Below are 15879 nucleotides of genomic sequence, written 5' to 3'. Positions count from 1 at the left end.
GGCCTCTTGCTCAAGCAACGGGTTGGACTAGATGGCCTCCAAGGTCCCTTCCAATTCTGTTATTCTGCGGCTCCAATACAAGTGGCGCTACTTTTTCCCCAGGGACCCTATCCTTACCTGATGTGATTCTCTTACTAGCTCGATCCCGGTGCTTCGCTACAAAACTATGTGGTCGGGCTTAGTTTTTTGGGGGGAGGAAAATAAGGAGAGAAAAAAATTCCGCCTCTGCCTACCAGCATCCATCGGTATTCATCTGGCTAGCGTCCTGTCAGTGTGTGAGAGAGTGGAGGGCTGTTTGGAAACTGAAAGAGTATTTGTTGTGTGAGCAAGAAGGAGACGGCAAGGAGCCTGGGCGTGGCTTAGCTCAACTGTTCTGTACTAAAGCTGCTTGGTGCTCTGAAACTGCAACTCCTGTGCTTGTGTTTTGCATTTGGAAGAGATTTCTTTCCAGGTGGGGAGGGGGAGTAGAACCAGTGGTTGGATTCAGCCAGTTCCCACCACTTCGGGAGAACCGTTTGTTAACTATCTGAGAAGTTTGGTGAACTGATCATTGGAAGAAATCATTAGGGCAGAGAACCGATTGTTAAATTATTTGAATCCCACCACTGAGTAGAACTCCTTAGCATCAGAGCGTGATGATGATGACAACAACAACAACAACAACAATAATAATAATATAGGAAATACTGTAAATGCTCTGATGGTCATTTGGAAAAATCCTTTCTTAGTGAGCACCTAGAAGCCAAGAGGAACATAGATGCCCAAATTTCAAGTTTGTAGGCTTTACGGTTCTGGAGATTTTGTGATGATGCGCGAGGGGTATTTTCGCTTTTACATATATAGATGGAACTTTGTAGAAAAACGTTGGAGAGGTTTGAGGCACTCAGGATGCTTGGCTAGCGGGAGGCAAGGATATTTCACTTTTATATATATTTAAAAGACGAACCCAATACAGAAGCCTGATGATGGCAGAGGAGATTCTGCCGAAACGTTGCTACAACTTTAAAAGCACAACTATAATGACGTGGGAAAATACCCGAACAAAGCTGAATACCATACATGTAAGTACCCGCGAAAACTTAAGAAAACAGACACACACACACACACACACATATATATATATATATTGATTCTGATCACCCATTTGCCAATGTCCTCTTATCCAATCTAGACCAAGCAAATCTTAAAAAACATTTAAAAACTCCACCCTGCCTCTCTCTCTCTCCCAATCCGCTTAATAAAACAACGCATGCCCTTAGGTTGAATAGCTCACGTCCATGTTGTTTGGAAGGCAGGTTTTTTTTTTTTTATCTTTTGAAATGCAGAATGATGACCTGAGCCCAGAAAGGACAGAACCTTTCACTGCTGAGCAGGAAGGAGTCCCGAGCGCTGAATCGAAGTGGCGTTGAAAGCAGCTTTCGGGGGGGGGGTGTTTTGAAAGTTACGGCACCGCAGATGAAGCGAGGACTGGCGGAAGTCAAGCCCAACCGTGGTAGAGAGTTCCGCGAAAGGGGGCTCGAAACAGCAAGCCAGAATCGCAAGTGGCTTTTTGCGCCGAGTGAACATTTAAAAGGGTGGTGGTGGGAGAGAGGTCTTCCGAAGAGCCAGTTAAGCTGTCTTGCTACGAGAGGAGGAACATTAGACAGCGAATGGGGTGGAAAAACCGAGTGGGAATCCGTTCTTCAAAGCGAGCACGGACGGGGGACCCAATGAGCTGCTAAATCATCGCGCTTCAAAACATGGTGTACAAGTTACGCTTTCGCAATTAACCCGCGCAGCTCATTGCTGTGCAGAAATAAAGAGCTGGAGGGAGAATGGAGGAGATTGGATGGTGCTCAAGAGGCCCCTGGAAAGCAGATCTGGGCCATTTACGCGCCCCTGGGTTACATCCGAAGGACCGCGGGTGTGTGTGTGTGTGAGGTGATAGCGTCGTTCCAATATTTGAGGGGCCGCCCCAAAGAAGAGGGGGGGTGGGATCGACCTCTTTTTCCAAAGCATCAGGACGAGAAGCAATGAAATGGAAACGAAGCGAGAGAAAAGGAGAAACTGCCTGACAGGGAGGACAATTAACCAGTGGCTGCTCCATCACTGGAGGTTTTCAAGAAGAGACCGGACAGACGTTTCTCTGAAGTGGTATACACACCTGGGATGGCGGGCCTAGGGCAGGTGTGCCACAGGTGGCATGCAGAGCTGTTTGTGGTAGCACACGCGCCCTAGCCAAACTTACCTGCGCTGCACATGCGTGCGCCCTCCCAGCTGATTTCCAGCCTGTTTTCGGCCTCCTAGAGCATGGATCTCCAATCTTGGCAACTTTAAGACTTGTGGACTTCAACTCCCAGAATTCCTCAGCCAGCTTTGCTGGCTGAGGAATTCTGGGAGTTGAAGTCCACAAGTCTTAAAGTTGCTAAGGTTAGAGACCCCTATCCCAGAGGTTTGAGGAAAATCCTTCCAGAAATACCTGAGGCAAGATCCAGAGGCCCTCTGGAGGCTAAAAATGGACACTTCCGGTATTTCCAGATGGCCCATTTTTCGGCCTCCAAAGGTTGCCGAGGCTTTCCTTCGAGCCTCCGGGAGGGCCAAAATGGTCTTCAAAGGGGCCCAAAATCAGCTGGGACGGGCACGCACCTGTGCAGTGCAGGTAAGGGGGCGGGGCGGGGGTGTTGCCCACGCCTGCGCGGGAGGGTGCATTGCATTGTGGGTGTCGACACACCGCCGCGTGCGCCTTCGCAACACCCCAGCAAAAAGGTTCGCCATCACTGGTATAGACTGAGTGTCCTGCCTGGGCAGAGGGTCAGACTAGAAGACCTCCAAGGTCCCTTCCAACTCTGTTATGCTGTAGAAGACTAGGGGTGACATGATAGCATCTTCCAATATTTGAGGGGCTGCCCCAAAGAAGAAGGAGGGGGTGTGTGAAGCTATTCTCCAAAGCACCAGATGGGAAGACAAGAAGCAATGGATGGGTAACTTTAGAATGTACTCAGCAGTATCAGAATGAAAATTATATATTATTTTAAGTGTTAAAATTAGGGGAAAGATATAAAGGCGTCATACTTCAATCGGTGATTACAGGAGAAATTTTGCGTTAATGAGAATAGATAACTGAAATAGAACAGACAAAAGATAGAAGCATAATGATTTAAATTGAGATGAAATAAATAAAACAGAATTAAGAGAGTGAAAAGAGGGGAGAAGCTATACAGAAAACATAGAATGGTAAATAAGGTACGAAATGGTATATAAAGTGAGCATGAATTGGATTTATGTCTGTATAAAAAGATGTAACCCGGGACTAAGCCACTTTCCAAAAAGAAGTTTGATGTTTTCATGTTTTGTTTGTGTATGTTTGTTTATTGAAAATTAATAAAAAATTTATTAAAAAAAAAAAAAGAAGAAGCAACGGATGGAAACTCATCAAGGAGAGAAGCAACCTTAGAACTAAGGAGGAATTTCCTAACAGGGAGGACAATTAACCAGTGGAACAGCCTGCCACCAGAAGCTGTGGGTGCCCCATCACTGGAGGTTTTTTAAGAGACGGGACAACCATTTATCTCAAATTGTATAGGCTCTTCTGCTTAAGCAGGGAATTGGATTAGAGGGCCTCCGTCCCTTTCAACTCTCTTATTCTGTTTGTGACCGGAACTGCAGAGGCATTATAACGTCCCAGAAAAGTATCTCAAACAAGAGACGTTCAATTTAAGGTTGGGGAATCTTAAAAAGTGGTGGGTTTTTTCAGGCATCACCAACGGAAAGAACATTTTACACATAAAAATGAACGGATTCCCACCATGGATTACTGGCTGCAAATGCGGATGGAGCTAGCAGAGAGGGCTAAATTGACTGCTTTGTTTCTAAGAAAAGAATACAATTAAGTTTCATTTCTACTTGGAAACCGCTTCTGGGCTTTGTGCTTGAGCTGAGGGGAAAAAAAACAACCCCGATTTTGGGTTTTGCTGATTAAATAGTCTTGTTGTTATAGAAATGGCTAGTATCTATTATTATGCAAAAGTAAAGAGACGAGCTTGTATGTTATTTCCTTATTCTGCTGCAACTCAAAACAATTGGAAGTCGATGCTTTTCTTCTTTTTTTTATTCTCTTTTCACCCTACATTTTTCCTCTCCTCCTTCCCTATTTTCCCATTGTTCTTGTTTCTCTTTGTATTTTCGTACTGTGTTTCCCCGAAACACAGATCCCGTCTTGTGATTATTATTATTTTTTGGCCACCAAAAGAGGCACCAGGTCTTATTTTTGGGGGACGGCATCCACTGATTAACCTCTCTTGCATGCATCGCCCCCTGGCCTCCTTTTCGCTGTCAGAGGCCTTCAGGAGCTGCTTCTTCTGCGGCCGGCAAGGCTTTCCTGAAGGCCTCTGCAGAGGATAACAAGAGCTCTGGATCGATCCTGAGCTTTGTTCTCAACTACAGAGGCCTTCAGGAAAGCCTTGCCAGCCTTGCCGGCTGCAGAAGAAATGGACCAGCCAGGCAGGTGTTGGGGTGGGCGAGGCCTGGCTACACCTGTCCAAAGGTAAGTAATAGGGCAGCTCCACACACACCCAAATCCCCACCCTAGCTTAATTTTTACCCGTCCACTTTGGAGTGGGCGGGATCTTCATTAGGGCTTATTTTGTGGGTGGTAGGGCTTAATTGGGCACGCATGTAAAAAAATCAAGCTAGGACTTACTTTCAGGGTAGGTCGTATTTTCGGGGAAACTGGGTATTTTACGTTTCGACAAACTAATACAAAACTTTTAAGTAGAAAGTTTCTTCGCGAACCACAAAGCCGCTCTCGGCTCCCTTTTCCCCATAATACGACCAACTTTCCACCCCAAGGCCAGGTACACCGCCGCTTACTTGTTGCTCAGCACAGCCGAGTGTCCGAAACGGTTGATGTCGTGGGGGAGATCAGGTGGAGGAAGCACCACCCAACGATCACAAGCTAGGATGCAAACAAACAAACAAACAAAAAGAAAGCTTGTTTCAAAAGCATTCAGGGGGCGCTTCGGCCACAGTAAAACTTTGTTTATTCCCACAGAAAAGTCCGCGACAATTCAGAAATCGGAGCCGTTCTTCCAAGGGGCACGGAACTGTGGCAGGACTTACTCAGCAAGTATAAATAGCAGCGAAGGAGAATACCGGTAGCTCAGAATGGAAATGAGGGGTCCTTGGTGCCAGTGGTGGGATTCAAATTTTTTTACTACCGGCTCTGTGGGCGTGGCTTGGTGGGCGTGGCTTGGGCATAGCAGGGGAAGGTGACTGCAAAATCCCCCTTCCCTCCCCTCCCCACTGACCTGCTTTCCAGCTCCCTTCTCCTGTGCAGGGCAACCAAAGGAGACCCAGCCGATCAGCTGGGACTCAACGGGAGGCAGAGAAGAGATGGGGGTTGGCGGGTCCAGTCAGAGGTGGTTCTCCACCTCTACCGGTTCTCCAGAGCCGGTCCGAACCGGCTGAAACCAACCTCTGCTTGGTGCTTGGTGGTTTTCTTGCAGATGTTTCATGACCCAACTTCACTGTTGTAGCAACAGTAACATATCAAGAGGAGGACTGTGGGGTCCGTGGTGCCCTCTGAGCTTGGTGACAGACATTTCATGACCCAACTAAGGAATAACATCAGGGCTGGAAAGGAGTGGGGTTTGCACAGAGGAGGAGGAGGAGGAGGAGGAGGAGGAGGAGGAGGAGGAGGAGGAGGAGGAGGAGGAGGAGGAGGAGGAGGAGAGTAGTCATGGTGCTCTCTGAGCTTGCTTTCCTTGTAGACCTTTCATGACCAACTAGGTAACATTATCAGTGCTAGGAGTGAAGTTTGCAGGAGGAGGAGGAGGAGGAGGAGGAGGATGGTGTCCTTGATGCTTAATAAATTTAATAAATTGAAATAAATAAGGTTTCATAAATTACAGGTGCCTGACTTACGACCGCGGTTGAGCCCAACGTTTCTGCTGCGAAGCAAGACATTTGGTTAAGTGAGTTTTGCTTTATTTTGCTGCAATTCCCTGCAGTCATTAAATTAGTCACACGGTTGTTAAGTGAATCCGTCTTCCCCGTTGACTTTGCTTGTCAAAAGGTAGCAAAAGGGGATCATGAGACCCCGGAACACTGAAACCGTCGTAAGTGCGAGTCAGTTGTTGGGGCATCTGAACGTAAATCACGTGACCCTGGGGAATACTGCAACCGTCGTGAAAGACGGTCCCATAAGTCCCTTTTTCCAGTGCCGTTGTAACTTCGGTCATTAAACGAACTGCCCGTATATGGAGACATCCGAGGCCACGCAAAGAAATCGATCCACTGTCGTTTCGTTCCTCGCCACATAAGCGCATCGAACCGATGGCCGAGATCTGGCTGGGCTCTTACCATTAAGGGCCTGGTTTCGTCTGGGGGGAAGGAGCACGTGCAACTTTTTTTTTTCCCAGAGCATCCTGCACATTTAAAGGAAAAATCCTTCACTCTGAAGTCAACGCATAGATTTTTCTAGCTAAGGGGAACTACTCGGAATCAATATTTCCCCCCCCCCCGTCTCTGTCTCTCTCTCTCTCTCTCCACTCTCCTCTCTCTACTCTCTCTCCACTCCTTCCCCTGCACTCTCCTCTCCCCTCCTCTCCTTACTCTCTTCACTCTCTCCTTTTCCCCCCTCTACTCTCTCCACTCTCTTCTCTCTCCTCTCTTTCCTCTCTCCTTTCCCTCTCCTCTACTCTCTACTCTCTCCTCTCTCTCCACTCTCTCTCCTTACTCTCTTCACTCTCTCCTTTTCCCCCTCTACTCTCTCCTCTCTCCATTCTCTCCTCTCTCCCCCTCTCCCCTCCCTCTTACTCTCTCCTTTTCCCCCTCTACTCTCTCCACCCTCCATTCTCTCCCCTCCTTCTCCTTACTCTCTCCTTTCCCTCCCCTCTCCTCTCCTCTCTCCATTCTCTCCTCTCTCCCCCTCTCTCCCCTCCCTTTACTCTCTCCTTTGCCCCCTCTCTCCACTCTCCACTCTCTCCTCTCTCTCCACTCTCTCTCCTTACTCTCTTCACTCTCTCCTTTCCCCCTCTACTCTCTCCTCTCTCCATTCTCTCCTCTCTCTCCCCTCCCTCTCCTTACTCTCTCCTTTGCCCTCCCTCTCTCTACTCTCTTCACTCTCTCCTTTCCCCCTCTACTCTCTCCATTCTCTCCTCTCCCCCCTCCCCTCCCTCTTACTCTCTCCTTTGCCCCCTCTCTCCACTCTCTCCCCACTCTCTCCCCTCTCTCTTACTCTGTCCACTCTGTCCTTTCTCACCCCTCTCTCTACTCTCTACACTCTCTCCACTCTCTCCTTACTCTCTTCACTCTCTCCCTTCCCCCTCTACTCTCTACTCTTTCCTCTCTCCCCTCTCTCTCTCTCCCCTCTCTCCATTCTCTCCTCTCTCCCCTCTCTCTCCTTACTCTGTCCCCCTCTCCCTCTTCCCCCTCTTATCTACTCTGTACTCTCTCCCCTCTCTCATTTTATTCTTGCAGGCAATCAAAAGGAGGAAGGAAGGAGAAAAGCCCAAGGCTACGAAACGTACCAAGAATTATTTCCTTCCTGACCTTTCGGGCCCAGCTGAGTTAAGATTTATTGTTCCGGGATCCGCGGGAATTTATAACTGTCTGCCCAGTTGATGAAACGGAGTTTGGCTTTCTGTTTTCAAGGAAACGGTCCCCGGGATTTGAGCACAGTTCACATTAGAAGGTTATATACAGTCATCGTAGCCATGATGGCTAAAGGCCTTTCGCACTTCTGGGGGTGTTTTCAGAGGCTTAAATAGACTGGCAGGGCGAGGAGGGGGTGTGACACAGAAGGATCTCGCAGAAAAGGATAAATGCTTATTTCTGGCTTGTGACATGGGTGGTGGCGGGGGGAATAATCACTCAAGATGTTAGGGAGGTAATATCCTTAGTTTAAACCATGTTTATCCAGCCCTTGGGCTCACCTGAGCTACACCGAGTGAAGAGGAATTGCCTTGGGCCGCATATATAAAATATATAATAAAGTCAAGGTGTGTAAATTACAAGGGTCCTTCATCTTTTAATATTTTATTCATTTGAATCCCATGTTTATTGTTGACAAATAGGTCAAGGGGGTGAACATATCCAAAACACCTTCTTCCACATTATTTTCACCACAAAAACAACCAAGTAGGTTGGGTTGAGAGGAAAAAACTAGCCCAAAACTCACCCAGCTGGCTTTTGTGCCCAAAACAGGACTAGAACTCACCGTCTCCTGGTGATTGGCCCAAACTCACCCAGCTGTCTGTCATTCCTAAGGCGGGACTAGAACTCAGTCTCTCCGGATGATTGGCCCGAAGTCACCTGATAATGGTCGCTGTGTCCCGGGGTCACATGATCCCCTTTTGCAGTAAACAAAATCACTGGGGGAAGCCAGATTTGCTTAACGACCATGTTCCTAACTGAACAACTGCAGGGATTCACTTAACGAAGTCAATGGGGGAAGCCAGATTCACTTAACAACCGACTTGTTGAATGCACTGACTCACTTAACAACTGTGGCCAGGAGTATCATAACGTGGGTCAAAGCTCATTTAACAAATGCCCTTCTTTAGTGAAATAAATATTGGGTTCAACTGTGGTCGTAAGTCGAGGACTCCCTGATACAACCAGCAAAAGGCAGTCCTCGCTTTTATTTCATTTTTATTACCGGGGATTTAATCCAGAGGTGGTATATTCAGCCGATTCGGACCGGTTCTGGAGAAATGGTAGCGGAAATGTTGAATGGTTGGGAGAACCGGCCAATCCCGCCTCTGACTGGACCCGCCAACCCCATCTCTTCTCTGCCTCCCATTGAGTCCCAGCTGATTGGCTGGGTCTCCTTTGGTTGCCCTGCACAGGAGAACGGAGCTGGAAAGCAGGTTAGTGGGGTGGGGAGGGAAGGGGGATCTTGCAGTATATCCTTCCCCTGCCACGTCCACCAAGCCACACCCACAGAACCGGTAGTAAAAAAATTTGAATCCAGCCACTTGAAAGATGATAGGTAGGTAGGTAGGTGGATAGGCTAGGATAGGATAGAGGGATGGATGGATGGATGGATGAATGGATGATAGGGGACGGAATGGGGATTTTGCAGTATCCTTCCCCTGTCATGCCCACCAAGCCACGCCCACAGAACAGGTAGTACAAAAATTTGAATCCCACCACTTGATAAATGATAGGTAGGTAGGTAAGTAGGTAGATAGGATAGGATAGGATAGGATAGGATAGGATAGGATAGGATAGATGGATGGAGAGAAAGAGATGGAGAAAGATAGAAAGATAGGTAGATAGGTAGATAGGTAGGTAGATAGATAGGTAGGTAGGTAGATTATAGATGATAGAGATAGATAGATATAGATAGATAGATAGATAGATAGATAGATAGATAGATAGATGGATGGATGGATGGATGGATGGATGGATGGATGGATGGATGGATGGATGGATGGATGGATGGATAGATAGATAGATAGATAGATATAAAAGATAGGTAGGTAGGTAGGTAGGTAGGTAGGTAGGTAGATTATAGATGATAGAGATAGATAGATAGATAGACAGATAGATAGGTAGATAGGATGGATAGAGGGAGGGGGGGAGGGAGGGAAAGAGAGGGGGGGATGGATGGATGGATAATAGGAGAGGGAATGGGGATTTTGCAGTAACCTTCCCCTGCCACGCCCACCCAGCCACGCCCATAGAAACGGTGGTAAAAAAATTGGAATCCCGCCACGGAGGTCATCCCTGGCCGACCTGGAGCGTACCTATATCGTAGGCCATGAAGTCTGAAGAGAAGCACTTGGCCCCCTGGCTCATGGAGGTGTCGTTGTGGGTGTTCCCTCCGAAAACCAGCATGGCCCCGCTGATGATGACCGCCGAATGCAAATAGCGGGAGAACCGGCTCTCCTTCAGAATGGTCCTGGAGAAGGAAAGGGAAGAAGCGGGGACTCAGAGGAAGCCTCTGCCTCGCTCTTCTAGGCTGTCCCCTTAACTATTAGAAAATAAATAAGAAGGACACCAAAGAAGGTTTCTTGGCGAGAGGCAGCAAAGGATCAGAAAGGAGAAAAGACATGAAATTGAATCACCGACTCAGAATAAAGCGAGTTAAGATTCCCGAGGAATGATCTTATTTCCACCCCTTAAATCTTTCTCCGATGTTTTTTTCTCCCGGTTTGTGGGAGAAAATTGCCCGTAATTTCCATACACCTATCTGACAAACAATTGGGGGGGGGACTGTAGCTTCGTAAGGTAAAAGTGGGGGTCGATGGCCCTTTTAGGACCTGTGGACTTCAACTCCCACAATTCTTGAGCCGGCCACGGCTGGCTGAGGAATTGTGGGAGCTGAAGTCCGCAGGTCTTAAAATGGGCCATCGTTCCTTCATGCTGGCTGAGGAATTCTGGGAGTTGAAGTCCACAAGTCATAAATGGATCGCCCTCATCAAAGTCATAAATAGACCATCGCCCTCATGAATTATGGAAGTTGAAGTCCACAAGTCATAAATGGACCATTTTCCCCTTGTTGGCTCAGGAATTCTGGGAGTTGAAGTCCATAAGTCATAAATGGACCATCATTCCCCATGTTGGCTCAGGAATTGTGGGAGTTGAAGTCCACAAGTCATAAATGGACCATAGTTCCCTCATGGCTCAGGAATTCTGGGAGTTGAAGTCACAAGTCATAAATGGACCATCGTCCCATGTTGGCTCAGGAATTCTGGGAGTTGAAGTCCACAAGTCATAAATGGACCATCGTTCCCTCATGAATTCTGGGAATTGAAGTCCACAAGTCATAAACGGACCATCCCTCATGAATTATCGGAGTTGAAGTCCACAAGTCATAAAAGGACCATCGTTCCCCATGTTGGCTCAGGAATTGTGGGAGTTGAAGTCCACAAGTCATAAATGGACCATCGTTCCCTCATGCTGGCTGAGGAATTCTGGGAGTTGAAGTCCAAAGGCCATCATTCCCCACCCCTAATCATAGGGGATCCTGGGACAGACTTTGGCATGCTCTTTCCTGCCTTATCTCCCCATTATCTCCCCCTTCTTTGATCAACATTTTAGTGAGATTTGTCTCTAGTCAGACCATAAAATGCGATTTTATCTTTGATACAAACAAGATAATCTTCTGTCTGATTAACCACGTACATATTAATGTTTGATGCTCTAATTAAAAATGCGCAGGCACTGAAATACTTCCAAGGAAATATATATCCTTTCCAATTTTACAGCATCGGCTGGCTGAAACAAATACTACCTTGTTTTAAAAATACGCACTGACTGCTTCCCTCCTTTCAGCTGGAACCAAAGATCTTTACTAAACCAGTCACTCCCCAAACATTTGTGGCTTAATTAGCCGTGGCATTTCTTTCTTCCTATATCACATTAAGACAGGCCTGTTTCTAATCTGCATGGCTACCGCACATATTCATTCATGAATTAACCCGTCTTCTTTCCGCACAAATTGATCATGTATTGTTTTTGGGGGGGTGGGGGAATAGCAATAGCCCTTAAGACTTATACACCGCATCACGCTGCTTTACAGCCTTCTCTCAGCGTTTTACCACGTCAGCATATTGACCCCCAACAATCTGGGTCCTCATTTTACCCACCTTGGAAGGACGGAAGGCTGTCAACCTTGAGCCGGTCAGGATCGAACTCCTGACAGTGGGCAGAGTTAGCCTGCAATGCTGCATTTTAACCAACGCGCCACGAGGGCTCTTACAAGAAGGAAGGAAGGAAGGAAGGAAGGAAGGAAGGAAGGAAGGAAGGAAGGAAGGAAGGAAGGAAAAAAAAGGAGATAGAAAAGGATGGATGGAGGAAGGAAGGAAGGAAGGAAGGAAGGAAGGAAGGAAGGAAGGAAGGAAGGAAGGGAAAAAAGGAGATAGAAAATGGATGGAGGAAGGAAGGAAGGAAGGAAGGAAGGAAGGAAGGGGAGGAGATAGAAAAGGATGGCTGAAGGAAGGAAGGAAGGAAGGAAGGAAAGAAGGAAGGAAGGAAGGAAGGAAGGAAGGAAGAAGGAAGGAAGGAAAAAAAAGGAGATAGAAAAGGATGGTGGAGGAAGGAAGGAAGGAAGGAAGGAAGGAAGGAAGGAAAAAAGGAGATAGAAAAGGATGGATGGAGGAAGGAAGGAAGGAAGGAAGGAGGGAAGGAAGGAAGGGAGGAAGGAAGGAAGGAAGGAAGGAGGAGGGAAGGAAGGGAAGGAAAGAAGGAAGGAAGGAAGGAAAAAGGAGGAAAAGGATGGCTGGAGGAAGGAAGGAAGGAAGGAAGGAAGGAAGGAAGGAAGGAGAGGAAAGAAGAGGGAAAGCAAAAGAGAAGGGAATTAAGAGATGGAGGCTGCAGGAGAGAGAGAAAAAATGGAAAAAGAAGAAGGGAAGGAAGGGTAGAGGGAAGGAAAGAAAAGGGTGAGGGAGGGAAGGAGGGAAATAGACAACAGCAATAGCCCTTAGTCCCAGGGTCCTCAAACTTGGCCGCTTTATGACTTGTGGACTTCAACTCCCAGAATTCCGGAGCTAACATGACTGGAGGAGGAAGAATTCTGGGAGTTGAAGTCCACAAGTCATAAAGCGGCCAAGTTTGAAGCCTTAGACTTATATGCCACTTCCCAGTGCTTCCCAGCCCTCCCTATTCCTGCAGGAGCACCTGAAAATCTAGGAGAGACACAAGACCCATCAAAGGCAAAGCAGCAGCCTCCCCACACACACACACACACACACACACACACACACACACCTGGCTTTGCAACTCAGTGCATCTACTTACCACTTGTACTTACGAACTTCGTATTTGTACAGATCGTCCGTCAGCCTGTATTTGTTAGCGCTGAACGCCTTGTAACCCCCGTGGGTGTAGATGGCGTTGGAGTTTTCATCATACACGCTGCTGTGGCCATATCCTCCTTGCACCAGGGCCCCTCGGGTTTGTAAAATGCTCCATGTGTTTGTGGCTGGGAGAGAAGGAAAAGGCAGGTGTGAATAAACTAGGTTTATTAATAAGCCAAGAGTTTCACGTACTATAAACTGGAGCAATTGTAATTTGTTCTCCGAAGACGCGGGTGTTGTGGTTCGCTGGTAGCCGGTGCAGCGGAATCGGACAGCGGGGGAGAACAGGGACCAGTCAGGGAGTCTGGGGAGGACTCGGGTGAGTTCTCAAAAGGAGATCACGTAACCCCCGGGACACTGAAACGGTCATAAATATGAGTCAGTGGCCAAGCCTCTGAATTTGGACCACGAGATCATGCAACGATTAAGCGTGAGAAATGATCCTACGTCACATTTTCAGTGCCACTGGGACTTTCAACAGTCACTAAGTGAACCGTTTTGAGTCGAGGACTATCCATACTGGTATCTCTCCTTGTTTTCAAGTAAGGACTTTCTCTCAACAGGTTCTTCTTGGCAAGAGATCACATCAATGCCTACATGTGGATGATAAACAGAAGTTCTGTTCAAAGTCCGTAGAGACTCTCCGTCCTGGTTGCCCCAAAGGTGCTTTTATTTCAAGATGCAACTGGACTTTTCTTCGAAGACGTTTTGCTTCTCATCCCAGAAGCTTCTTCAGCTCTGACAGGAATGGTGGGGAACGGAAGGATTTGTACTCTGTGCAGAAAACTCGTCATTTGCATCCTTTCGTGCTTCCACAGCCCTCTAAAACAGGGGTGTCAAACTCAGGTTGCCATGCGGTGTCACATGACGTATTGGGACCCTTGGGCGTGGCCAGCATGTGATGCATGGGCGTGGAGTGCTTGGGTGTGGCCAAGGGCATGTCACGCATCCGGCTCACAGGCTGGGAGTTTGACAGCCTCGCTCCCAAAGGATGCAAATGACCGGCTGTCTGCAAGGAAGGTCAATCCTTCCTTTCCTCACCGTTCATTCAGAGCTGAAGAAGCTTCTGGGATGAGAAACGCCTTCAAAGATGTCCAGTGGCCTCCTGAAAAAAGCACCTCTGGGACAATCTTGACCTGGATGGCTGAGAATCCCTACAAACTTTTAGCTGTACAATTTGGGATGTTCCCCCTCCGAATGGTGTGGGAGTAAAGAATGCATTTCCAGAGGGAAAAAACATTGCAGGCGATAGGAACCAGGAGCGCCACTCCAGTGACCCTGGGGACACAGATAAACCTCCAAGTGGCCTCAACGACCCTCTAAAAGGATGCAAATGACCAGCTGTCTGCAAGGAGTAGAAATCCTTCCATTCCCCGCCATCCAGCCAGAGCTGAAGAAGCTTCTGGGATGAGAAGGGAAACGTCTTCAAAGAAAAACCAGAAAGTCCAGTTGCCTCTTGAAACAGCAATTGTCATCTGGGACAACTGAGGACACAGACAAACCTCCAAGTGGCCTCAACGACCCTCTAAAAGGATGCAAATAACCAGCTGTCTGCAAGAAATATTAATCCTTCCATTCCTCACCATCCAGGCAGAAGTGAAGAAGCTTCTTGGATGAGAAGCGAAACGTCTTCAAAGAAAAAAACGGAAACTCCATTTGCCTCTTGAAATAAAAGCACCTCTGGGACAACTGAGGACAGTGATAAACCTCCAAGCAGCCTCAATGACCCTCTAAAAGGATGCAAATGACCGCTATCTGCAAAGAGTAGAAATCCTTCCATCCTCCACCGTCCACTCAGAGTGGAAGAAGCTTCCTGGGATGAGAAGCGAAAGGTCTTCAAAGAAAACCAGAAAGTCCATTTGCCTCTTGAAATAAAAGCACCGCTCGGACAACTGGGGACACAGATAAACCTCCAAGCAGCCTCAACGACCCTCTAAAAGGAGGCAAATGACCAGCTGTCTGCAAGGAGTTATCAATCCTTCCATCCTCCACCGTCCACTCAGAGCGGAAGAAGCTTCCTGGGATGAGAAGCGAAAGGTCTTCAAAGAAAAACCAGGAAGTCCAGTTGCCTCTTGAAAGGAAAAAGCACCTCCGGGACAGAAGTTCTGTTCCTACCCAAACGAGACGCCCGGGCTAAGCAAGCAGGAGGTTAAGAGCCAATACGCCATTTTTGGGATGCGCTTCTCTCTTCTAGTGTTTGTCTACCCTGCGGGCTGAGAGATCTGGGCGCAAAATGCCAACCCTAGAGAAGAAGTACGCGGAAGAAGAGACGCCAGCTCTGCTCAAGAGGATTTGCGGTTCGTGCAGGATCAATGAGAAGGGAACAACGAGAGCTGGGAGCGGGAGGAAAAAAACCGCAAAAGATCTGAGATGGGAATCTCCGCCAAGGGAGGCGAGGAGGCCAAGGGAAAAGCCGTAGCGGAAAATTAAGAAAGGAGAATATTGGCTCCTTGGGGTGGAAACGAAGGGCCCTCGGTGGTGTCTGAGCTTGGTGGTTTTTCTGGCACACACATCTCTCACGCGCGCACACACACGCAAACTCACACGTCTCTGTCTTGCTCACACAGATACACAAACACAGACAGCTATTTCATCAATGCTAGAAGGGGAGGAGGAAGTTCTCTGGGCTTGGTGGTTTCCTTGCAGACCTTTCGTTACACAAACTAGGTAACATCATTACTGCTAGGTAACATCAGAGCACTGATGATGTTCCCTAGCTGGGTCAAGGAACGTCTGCAGGAAAACCACCAAGCTCAGAGAGCACCGAGGATCCCTCAGGACGGTATTTCCTCGGAGGGCGTCGAAAGGAAGCATGCAACGAAAGAACAAATGAGGGGATTTAGCCTCGTAGGCGAGAGGGCCACAAAATGGAATGGCACCATATACAAAACATTTGCTAGACCAATACTCGAATACAGCTCCTCGGTCTGGAACCCACATTACGTATCTGATATTAGCAGAGTTGAGAAAGCCCAGAAATATTTCACAAGAAGAGTTCTCCATTCCTCTACTCGTTGCAGAATACCTTATGCCTTCAGAAATTCTAGACCTAGAAAACCTTGAATTAACGCCGCCTTCGGTCTGATCTAAATAT

General features: G+C 47.7%; 1 protein-coding gene across 2 annotated transcripts in view; it reads right to left on the bottom strand.

The window, feature by feature from the left end:
• The window catches only part of ATRN (attractin), a 199042-nt gene that overhangs the window by 104609 nt on the left and 78554 nt on the right, over positions 1-15879 (bottom strand). For both annotated transcript variants that reach the window (XM_087935676.1, XM_087935677.1), the window contains exons 9-11: positions 12727-12910; positions 9732-9886; positions 4849-4933 (exon numbers count right to left, since the gene is read on the bottom strand). In XM_087935676.1, the coding sequence (XP_087791802.1) occupies positions 4849-4933; positions 9732-9886; positions 12727-12910 (424 nt within the window). The remainder of the gene's footprint in view (positions 1-4848; positions 4934-9731; positions 9887-12726; positions 12911-15879) is intronic.

This window comes from Pseudonaja textilis, chromosome 6 (assembly GCF_049901715.1).
Source record: "Pseudonaja textilis isolate UNSWEBS1 chromosome 6, rPseTex1.2, whole genome shotgun sequence".
Classification (NCBI taxonomy): Eukaryota; Metazoa; Chordata; class Lepidosauria; order Squamata; family Elapidae; genus Pseudonaja; species Pseudonaja textilis.
This window is presented reverse-complemented; position numbering and strand designations above follow the sequence as displayed.